General features: G+C 62.6%; 1 protein-coding gene across 1 annotated transcript; it reads left to right on the forward strand.

The window, feature by feature from the left end:
• Positions 1 to 908: 908 nt before the first annotated feature.
• Positions 909 to 9,929, forward strand: MRPS26 (mitochondrial ribosomal protein S26). The gene is made up of 5 exons (XM_073586830.1): positions 909 to 1,344; positions 2,304 to 2,590; positions 5,048 to 5,194; positions 5,287 to 5,410; positions 9,528 to 9,929. Exons 2-5 carry the CDS (start codon positions 2,394 to 2,396, stop codon positions 9,666 to 9,668), a joined length of 609 nt encoding a protein of 202 aa, XP_073442931.1. The 5' UTR covers positions 909 to 1,344; positions 2,304 to 2,393; the 3' UTR covers positions 9,669 to 9,929.
• The last annotated feature ends 427 nt before the right edge of the window (positions 9,930 to 10,356 follow it).

Consider the following 10,356-nt stretch of genomic DNA (forward strand, 5'->3'; position numbering starts at 1 on the left):
AGGAGGCAGAGGGCGCTGTTATAGGAGGAGGAGGCAGAGGGCGCTGTTATAGGAGGAGGAGGCAGAGGGCGCTGTTGTTATAGGAGGAGGAGACAGAGGGCGCTGTTATAGGAGGAGGAGGCAGAGGGCGCTGTTATAGGAGGAGGAGACAGAGGGCGCTGTTATAGGAGGAGGAGGCAGAGGGCGCTGTTATAGGAGGAGGAGGCAGAGGGCGCTGTTATAGGAGGAGGAGACAGAGGGCGCTGTTATAGGAGGAGGAGACAGAGGGCGCTGTTGTTATAGGAGGAGGAGGCAGAGGGCGCTGTTATAGGAGGAGGCGGCAGAGGGCGCTGTTATAGGAGGAGGCGGCAGAGGGCGCTGTTATAGGAGGAGGAGGCAGAGGGCGCTGTTGTTATAGGAGGAGGCGGCAGAGGGCGCTGTTATAGGAGGAGGAGGCAGAGGGCGCTGTTGTTATAGGAGGAGGCGGCAGAGGGCGCTGTTATAGGAGGAGGAGGCAGAGGGCGCTGTTATAGGAGGAGGAGGCAGAGGGCGCTGTTATAGGAGGAGGAGGCAGAGGGCGCTGTTATAGGAGGAGGAGACAGAGGGCGCTGTTATAGGAGGAGGAGACAGAGGGCGCTGTTGTTATAGGAGGAGGAGGCAGAGGGCGCTGTTATAGGAGGAGGAGACAGAGGGCGCTGTTATAGGAGGAGGAGGCAGAGGGCGCTGTTATAGGAGGAGGAGGCAGAGGGCGCTGTTATAGGAGGAGGAGGCAGAGGGCGCTGTTATAGGAGGAGGAGGCAGAGGGCGCTGTTATAGGAGGAGGAGGCAGAGGGCGCTGTTATAGGAGGGAGTAATTGTAACGAGGGGCGGATCTGTGAACACTCGGCCGCAGCTCTCTGCTCACTGAGGGGTTAATCACAAGTCATAATACTACAACCAACGAGAAAAAGTGAGCGACCACAGCAGCCAATCCGCGCTCCGGACGCCGTGAAGGCAGTGAGCTAATTGGCTCCTGCGGGCGCTGTTAATTCTTTCTTTATTTCGCCACCTGCTGGCGACTCCCGATATCGCAGCTTTATACAGGTAAACGCCTTCTGCAAACAGCAGCCAATCAGGGAGAGAGCTCTCTGCGCTCGCCCCGCCTCACAACGTCACGTGCCTGATCGGCAGCACGTGGTACAGGCGGTATACCGGCATGCACAGCGCTGAGGTCAGTAACATGGCGGCGCCCGAGTGACCCGTTCGCTGCCGGTGATCTCCGCCCGGTGTGACGTCATCCCCGTGCTACTGACGGTACAGGAAGCCACGTGCTGCGCCCACCTCATCATCCCCCCGGTAACCAGACGCCTCCGAGAGCGCAGGAAGGTGAGGGGCGGGGAAACGGAGGAGGACGGGGGCGGAAACGGAGGAGGGGGGGGGGGCGGAAACGGAGGAGAGGGGGGGGGGCGGAAACGGAGGAGAGGGGGGGGGGCGGAAACGGAGGAGAGGGGGGGGGGCGGAAACGGAGGAGAGGGGGGGGGGCGGAAACGGAGGAGGGGGGGGGGGGCGGAAACGGAGGAGGGGGGGGGGCGGAAACGGAGGAGGGGGGGGGGGCGGAAACGGAGGAGGGGGGGGGGCGGAAACGGAGGAGGAGGGGGGGGGCGGAAACGGAGGGGGGGGGGGGCGGAAACGGAGGGGGGGGGGAACGGAGGGAGGGAGGGGGGGCGGAAACGGGGGAAGGGGAGGGGCGGAAACGGAGGGGGGGGAAACGGAGGGGGGGGGAACGGAGGAGGGGGGGGCGGAAACGGAGGGGGGGGAACGAGGGAGGGAGGGGCGAAAATGGAGGAGGGGGAACGAGGGGGGAGGGAGGGGGAACGAGGGGGGAGGGAGCGGCGGAAACGGGGGAGGGGGAGGGGGGGCGGAAACGGGGGAGGGGGAGGGGGCGGAAACGGGGAGGGGCAGGGGAGGAAAGGGGGAGGGGCAGGGGCGGAAACGGAGGAGGGGGAGGGGGGGCGGAAACGGGGGAGGGGGCGGGGGCGGAAACGGGGAGGGGCAGGGGGAGGAAAGGGGGAGGGGCAGGGGCGGAAACGGAGGAGGGGGAGGGGGGGCGGAAACGGGGGAGGGGGAGGGGGGGCGGAAACGGGGGAGGGGGAGGGGGGGCGGAAACGGGGGGGAGGGGAAACGAAGAAGATGGGTGGGCAGAAACGGAGGAGGGGAAACGGAGGAGGGGGGCTCCTTGCTCTTGGTCCTCTGGTCCTGGGGGTGCACCTCTGCCATCGTGGTACATGGAGGTGACTTGAGTCATGTGGGAGGAGCCTGTGTATGACCTGTGTTGCGTCCCCCAGGTTGTGCCCGGTGTTCGGCCCCCTCGTCTTCCTCCTCCTGATGGTGCGGTGACCAGTTTGCCGTCCAGACGTGTTCCTGCTGCAGTCGCGATGCTTCGGCTTCCGCTCCTTCTCCGCGTCTCCTGTGCCCCCCGCATAACGAGCATCAGGGGCCGGAAATCTCGCTCTGATCCACCTGCAAAATCCAAAGCCTCCCGCATCAAGTATCCCCCCATGGTGTGTGTGGAGGAGCTGCTGAACGTGCAGCGCCGGTATCGGGAGTACACCGCCATCCTGGGCGCCATGAGGTACGTGGATCATAAGCTCCGTCTAGGGGTGGTGGTGCTAGGAGCGTCCCCTGCTGAATCAACACTCCCACTGCACCCTGAGGGGGCTCTGGTCTCACCATCATAGCTGTTTTCCCAGCGTTCTGGGGTCTGCACCTGGTAAACAATGGGGGAAGTTATCAAATCTAATGGTGTGCTGGGGCCCCTGCGTGCCTGGAGCCCGACTACTGCCGGCGACTGCTGCACCCGTACTGGTAACCCCCATATTGTAGCCCCCAATTATCCAGAGGGCTGGCGAATGCCCCCCGCGGTGCGGCGCCTGACTGTGCGGAGGGCTGGCGAATGCCCCTTGCGGTGCGGCCCCTGACTGTGCAGAGGACTGGTGAATGCCCCCCACGAGCGGAGGGCTGGTGAATGCCCCCTCGGTGCGGCCCCTGACTGTGCGGAGGGCTGGTGAATGCCCCCCGCGAGCGGAGGGCTGGTGAATGCCCCTTGCGGTGCGGCCCCTGACTGTGCAGAGGACTGGTGAATGCCCCCCACGAGCGGAGGGCTGGTGAATGCCCCCTCGGTGCGGTCCCTGACTGTGCGGAGGGCTGGTGAATGCCCCCCGCGAGCGGAGGGCTGGTGAATGCCCCCCACGAGCGGAGGGCTGGTGAATGCCCCCCACGAGCGGAGGGCTGGTGAATGCCCCCCACGAGCGGAGGGCTGGTGAATGCCCCCCACGAGCGGAGGGCTGGTGAATGCCCCCCACGAGCGGAGGGCTGGTGAATGCCCCCCACGAGCGGAGGGCTGGTGAATGCCCCCACGGTGCGGCCCCTGACTGTGCGGAGGGCTGGTGAATGCCCCCCGCGAGCGGAGGGCTGGTGAATGCCCCCGCGGTGCGGCCCCTGACTGTGCGGAGGGCTGGTGAATGCCCCCACGGTGCGGCCCCTGACTGTGCGGAGGGCTGGTGAATGCCCCCGCGTTGCGGCCCCTGACTGTGCGGAGGACTGGTGAATGCCCCCGCGGTGCGGCCCCTGACTGTGCGGAGGACTGGTGAATGCCCCCGCGGTGCGGCCCCTGACTGTGCGGAGGACTGGTGAATGCCCCCGCGGTGCGGCCCCTGACTGTGCGGAGGACTGGTGAATGCCCCCGCGGTGCGGCCCCTGACTGTGCGGAGGACTGGTGAATGCCCCCGCGGTGCGGCCCCTGACTGTGCGGAGGACTGGTGAATGCCCCCGCGGTGCGGCCCCTGACTGTGCGGAGGACTGGTGAATGCCCCCGCGGTGCGGCCCCTGACTGTGCGGAGGACTGGTGAATGCCCCCGCGGTGCGGCCCCTGACTGTGCGGAGGACTGGTGAATGCCCCCGTGGTGCGGCCCCTGACTGTGCGGAGGACTGGTGAATGCCCCCGCGGTGCGGCCCCTGACTGTGCGGAGGACTGGTGAGTGCCCCCGCTGTGCGGCCACTGACTGTGCGGATCGCTGGTGAGTGCCCCCGCTGTGCGGCCACTGACTGTGCGGATCGCTGGTGAATACCCCCGCGGTGCGGCCCCTGACTGTGCGGAGGGCTGGTGAATGCCCCCGCGGTGCGGCCCCTGACTGTGCGGAGGACTGGTGAATGCTCCCGCGGTGCGGCCCCTGACTGTGCGGAGGACTGGTGAATGCCCCCGCGGTGCGGCCCCTGACTGTGCGGAGGACCGGTGAATGCCCCCGCGGTGCGGCCCCTGACTGTGCGGAGGACCGGTGAATGCCCCCGTGGTGCGGCCCCTGACTGTGCGGAGGACTGGTGAATGCCCCCGCGGTGCGGCCCCTGACTGTGCGGAGGACTGGTGAATGCCCCCGCGGTGCGGCCCCTGACTGTGCGGAGGACTGGTGAGTGCCCCCGCTGTGCGGCCCCTGACTGTGCGGATCGCTGGTGAATACTCCTGCGGTGCGGCCCCTGACTGTGCGGAGGACTGGTGAATGCCCCCGCGGTGCGGCCCCTGACTGTGCGGAGGACTGGTGAGTGCCCCCGCTGTGCGGCCCCTGACTGTGCGGAGGACTGGTGAATGCCCCCGTGGTGCGGCCCCTGACTGTGCGGAGGACTGGTGAATGCCCCCGCGGTGCGGCCCCTGACTGTGCGGAGGACTGGTGAGTGCCCCCGCTGTGCGGCCCCTGACTGTGCGGATCGCTGGTGAATGCCCCCGCGGTGCGGCCCCTGACTGTGCGGAGGACTGGTGAGTGCCCCCGCGGTGCGGCCCCTGACTGTGCGGATCGCTGGTGAATGCCCCCGCGGTGCGGCCCCTGACTGTGCGGAGGACTGGTGAATGCCCCCGCGGTGCGGCCCCTGACTGTGCGGAGGACTGGTGAGTGCCCCCGCTGTGCGGCCCCTGACTGTGCAGATCGCTGGTGAATACCCCCGCGGTGCGGCCCCTGACTGTGCGGAGGGCTGGTGAATGCCCCCGCTGTGCGGCCCCTGACCATCAGGCCTCACGGTGTTCTGTGGCCGTTTTTTGTAGGGCCGACTTTAAGGAGGAGATGTTGCGTTCGCGCTTTGAGCAGCGGGTGGGATACTTTGCGGAGCAGCGTCTGCACCTGGAGGCCGTGGAGCACACGGCACTGATGGCCTGGAACAAGGAGGAGAACGACCGGGCTCTGTGCAGGAGGTGAGGCTGAGTGACGCCCGCTGTACATGTATGTTGGCGTCGCCATCCCCCGCAGTCAGTATCGCACCACCTCTGACAAGCTGTTTTTGCAGATTGGAGCGGCTGAAGATGGAGGAGCAGGCCTACAAGCTGCTGAGGAGAGAAGCCACCAAGCTCCGAGACCAGGCCAAGATGGAGGAGCAGCAGCAGCGGGAGCGGGAGCTGGAGAGGCTGGAGGTGAGGGGTCACATGACTTATAGTCCCCAGGGGGGTGTCATGTCATCTTCAGGGTTGGGATGAGGGTCACGTGGATTATTTCTCACCATGGGGGTGTCTCAGGATTGGGAGTGTCAGGTGACTTATTCTTCATGGGGTGTCACATAGTTTATTCCTCAGGGTGAATGGGGGTCATGTGGCTTATTCCTCATTGGTGATGTCCCAGCTTCGTCCGCAGGGCAGACGGGTGTAACCGTAGGGTGTCCCAGCTTCATCCGCAGGGCAGACGGGTGTAACCGTAGGGTGTCCCAGCTTCGTCCGCAGGGCAGACGGGTGTAACCGTAGGGTGTCCCAGCTTCGTCCGCAGGGCAGACTGGTGTAACCGTAGGGTGTCCCAGCTTCGTCCGCAGGGCAGACTGGTGTAACCGTAGGGTGTCCCAGCTTCGTCCGCAGGGCAGACGGGTGTAACCGTAGGGTGTCCCAGCTTCGTCCGCAGGGCAGACGGGTGTAACCGTAGGGCGTCCTCTTTTCATCCGCAGGGCAGACGGGTGTAACCGTAGGGTGTCCCAGCTTCATCCGCAGGGCAGACGGGTGTAACCGTAGGGTGTCCCAGCTTCGTCCGCAGGGCAGACGGGTGTAACCGTAGGGTGTCCCAGCTTCGTCCGCAGGGCAGACTGGTGTAACCGTAGGGTGTCCCAGCTTCGTCCGCAGGGCAGACTGGTGTAACCGTAGGGTGTCCCAGCTTCGTCCGCAGGGCAGACGGGTGTAACCGTAGGGTGTCCCAGCTTCGTCCGCAGGGCAGACGGGTGTAACCGTAGGGCGTCCTCTTTTCATCCGCAGGGCAGACGGGTGTAACCGTAGGGTGTCCCAGCTTCGTCCGCAGGGCAGACGGGTGTAACCGTAGGGTGTCCCAGCTTCGTCCGCAGGGCAGACGGGTGTAACCGTAGGGTGTCCCAGCTTCGTCCGCAGGGCAGGCGGGTGTCCCAGCTTCGTCCGCAGGGCAGACGGGTGTAACCGTAGGGTGTCCCAGCTTCATCCGCAGGGCAGACGGGTGTAACCGTAGGGTGTCCCAGCTTCGTCCGCAGGGCAGACTGGTGTAACCGTAGGGTGTCCCAGCTTCGTCCGCAGGGCAGACTGGTGTAACCGTAGGGTGTCCCAGCTTCGTCCGCAGGGCAGACTGGTGTAACCGTAGGGTGTCCCAGCTTCGTCCGCAGGGCAGACGGGTGTAACCGTAGGGTGTCCCAGCTTCGTCCGCAGGGCAGACGGGTGTAACCGTAGGGCGTCCTCTTTTCATCCGCAGGGCAGACGGGTGTAACCGTAGGGTGTCCCAGCTTCGTCCGCAGGGCAGACGGGTGTAACCGTAGGGTGTCCCAGCTTCGTCCGCAGGGCAGACGGGTGTAACCGTAGGGTGTCCCAGCTTCGTCCGCAGGGCAGACGGGTGTAACCGTAGGGTGTCCCAGCTTCGTCCGCAGGGCAGACGGGTGTCCCAGCTTCGTCCGCAGGGCAGACGGGTGTAACCGTAGGGTGTCCCAGCTTCGTCCGCAGGGCAGACGGGTGTAACCGTAGGGTGTCCCAGCTTCGTCCGCAGGGCGGACGGGTGTAACCGTAGGGTGTCCCAGCTTCGTCCGCAGGGCAGACGGGTGTAACCGTAGGGTGTCCTCTTTGCATCCGCAGGGCAGACGGGTGTAACCGTAGGGTGTCCCAGCTTCGTCCGCAGGGCAGACGTGTGTAACCGTAGGGTGTCCCAGCTTCGTCCGCAGGGCAGACGGGTGTAACCGTAGGGTGTCCCAGCTTCGTCCGCAGGGCAGGCGGGTGTAACCGTAGGGTGTCCCAGCTTCGTCCGCAGGGCAGGCGGGTGTAACCGTAGGGTGTCCCAGCTTCGTCCGCAGGGCAGGCGGGTGTAACCGTAGGGTGTCCCAGCTTCGTCCGCAGGGCAGACGGGTGTAACCGTAGGGTGTCCCAGCTTCGTCTGCAGGGCAGACGGGTGTAACCGTAGGGTGTCCCAGCTTCGTCCGCAGGGCAGACAGGTGTAACCGTAGGGCATCCTGTTGTGAGCTCATTCTCTGATTCACCAGTTGTGAGTTCTCCTTCCAGACTCCCTCTGGTGGTAACAGGAGGTGGTGAGGCTGGTTTGATCGGTGGAGATCTGCCACCTGAGAATGAGGATGACGATTGGACCTCAGGAGTCTCAGATTGGATTTAAGACAGCCGACGCCCTATTCAGTTGCTGGTGATTCTGTCTGGCTTGTCAGCTCTTGGGTTTCAGCTCTGTTCCAGTCCTCTAAAGCTAAGTTTTTCTGCTAATGTTCACACTTGATTTTCTTGGTCTATTCAGTTTTTTGGTGTGGTCAGCCAGCCCCGGCTGGGGGCTGTGCTGAATTTCCACTCTTATTTATCAGTATTTTGCCAATTGGCTTTTTGTCCCTTACTAGTTCGGTCTCTTTTTGCTCTGTCTCAGAATATTTCAGAGTGCTGATATAATGGGAGAAGTCTAGTGACTTCAGGGTTAATTTTGCTATCAGAAGTGTTGGATATTATTTTTGTAGGGTTTTTTGCAGATTGCAGACAGTGTCTTTCCTTTCCTGTCCTTTCTAGTTAGTTTGGGTCCCATCGTTTGCTCAGCCTATTTTCCTGCCTGTGTTTGTGCCTTCATCTTGTTTCACCGTCAATACATGTGTGGGGGCTGTCTATTCCTTTGGGGTCTGCTCTGGGGCAGTTAGTTTTCCTCTTTTCTTGCTTCAGGCTTATTTAGTCCTCCGGCCGTGACGAGGCGTCTAGGAACATCGTAGGTACGCTCCACGGCTACTGCTAGTTGTGTGGTAAGATCAGGGATCTGCAATCTGCATAGTTACCAACCTCTCTGGTTTTCTGTGACTTAGCTTGTTTTGCTTTTTTCTCATCGGTGACCCATTCATAACAGCGTCCTCTTTTCATTCGTGGGGCAGACGGGTGTAACTGTAGGGTGTCCCAGCTTCATCCGCAGGGCAGACGGGTGTAACCGTAGGGTGTCCTCTTCATCCGCAGGGCAGACGGGTGTAACCGTAGGGTGTCCCAGCTTCATCCGCAGGGCAGACGGGTGTAACCGTAGGGTGTCCCAGCTTCATCCGCAGGGCAGACGGGTGTAACCGTAGGGTGTCCCAGCTTCATCCGCAGGGCAGACGGGTGTAACCGTAGGGTGTACCAGCCTCATCCACAGGGTAGACGGGTGTAACTGTAGGGTGTCCTCTTCATCCGCAGGGCAGACGGGTGTAACCGTAGGGTGTACCAGCTTCATCCGCAGGGCAGACAGGTGTAACTGTAGGGTGTCCTCTTTTCATTCGTGGGGCTGATGGGTGTAACTGTAGGGCGTCCTCTTTTCATTCGTGGGGCAGATGGGTGTAACCGTAGGGTGTCCCAGCTTCATCCGCAGGGCAGGCGGGTGTAACCGTAGGGTGTCCCAGCTTCATCCGCGGGGCAGACGGGTGTAACCGTAGGGCGTCCTCTCTTCATTCGTGGGGCAGACGGGTGTAACCGTAGGGTGTCCCAGCTTCATCCGCAGGGCAGACGGGTGTAACTATAGGATGTCCCAGCTTCATCCACAGGGCAGACGGGTGTAACCGTTGGGTGTACCAGGTTCATCCACAGGGCAGACGGGTGTAACTGTAGGGTGTCCTCTTTTCATTCGTGGGGCTGACGGGTGCAACCGTAGGGTGTCCCAGCTTCATCCGCAGGGCAGACGGGTGTAACCGTAGTGCGTTCTCTTTTCATCCGCAGGGCAGACGGGTGTAACCGTAGGGTGTCCCAGCTTCATCCGCAGGGCAGACGGGTGTAACCGTAGGGTGTCCCAGCTTCATCCGCAGGGCAGACGGGTGTAACCGTAGGGTGTCCCAGCTTCATCCGCAGGGCAGACGGGTGTAACCGTAGGGTGTCCCAGCTTCATCCGCAGGGCAGACGGGTGTAACCGTAGGGTGTCCCAGCTTCATCCGCAGGGCAGACGGGTGTAACCGTAGGGTGTCCCAGCTTCATCCGCAGGGCAGACGGGTGTAACCGTAGGGTGTCCCAGCTTCATCCGCAGGGCAGACGGGTGTAACCGTAGGGTGTCCCAGCTTCATCCGCAGGGCAGACGGGTGTAACTGTAGGGTGTCCTCTTCATCTGCAGGAACTTTCCAGGACATTTATCACTCCAGAGAACTTGGTGGAGCGGATCGAGGCTGCACTGAACAGTCCAAAATCCTACAATTTTTGCCTGGACCGAGACGGGCGCATCCTTCGGCAAAGAACGGGCCAAGTCTCGGGGTGAGCGTCTCTGGAGCAGGAAGTGGATGAAGGGGCTTCTCTGAGATGGAAAGAGTCTGACCGCGGCCTCAGCTCCGAGGACTCTGGTGGTGTCAGTGACCACCTCCCTCACGTCTCTGGCACCCTTCATCATCTGTGGGCAGATCTTCATAGGACTGTGGCCCCTGTGCGGGACTGTGGCCCCTGTGCGGGACTGTGGCCCCTGTGCGGGACTGTGGCCCCTGAGCTGTTGTGCGTCTGTAACGTGAATAAATGTCTACGAGGAGCTGGAGGTCTCGTTACTGTGACGTCTGAGTAGGAGGTGACGCCATATACCAGCAACCCAACAGCGGAGGCCGGAGGGCAGTGCAGAGGCACCCTCATCAATATTACTGTTAGTGTGAACAGTAAAGCCAGTTGAAGATTAACCCCTTAGTGGCCACAGTATGTCTTTTTACTGACCTGCGTTATGAGAGACTAGCATCCCCGACAGCTTGCTGCGTCTGCCACGATCAGTGTTGGCACTGACTGGTCGTTTAACCCCTTACATGCTTCTCTCTTTAATTGATGATTACCAGTGTGTGGGGGCCTCCTCTTTACCCCATCGGCACCCTGAGATCTGCTATACTATGGCTATTCATGGCCAAACAGCGGCCGTAAAGTCTCCGGCTACAGCGGCCTCATCAGAGGTTACCAACACTTAGGCGGTAAGG

Source organism: Dendrobates tinctorius, unplaced genomic scaffold (genome assembly GCF_039654945.1).
Source record: "Dendrobates tinctorius isolate UK_male_01 unplaced genomic scaffold, ASM3965494v1 ptg000096l, whole genome shotgun sequence".
Lineage (NCBI taxonomy): Eukaryota > Metazoa > Chordata > Amphibia > Anura > Dendrobatidae > Dendrobates > Dendrobates tinctorius.

Bases quoted from the DNA above. Each gene is read 5' to 3' on its own strand.
- MRPS26 (XM_073586830.1), top strand. From the start codon at position 2,394: ATGCTTCGGCTTCCGCTCCTTCTCCGCGTCTCCTGTGCCCCCCGCATA. The intron at 2,591-5,047 runs GTACGTGGATCA...CGTTTTTTGTAG, and splicing joins GCCATCCTGGGCGCCATGAG to GGCCGACTTTAAGGAGGAGA. The intron at 5,411-9,527 runs GTGAGGGGTCAC...CTTCATCTGCAG, and splicing joins GGGAGCTGGAGAGGCTGGAG to GAACTTTCCAGGACATTTAT.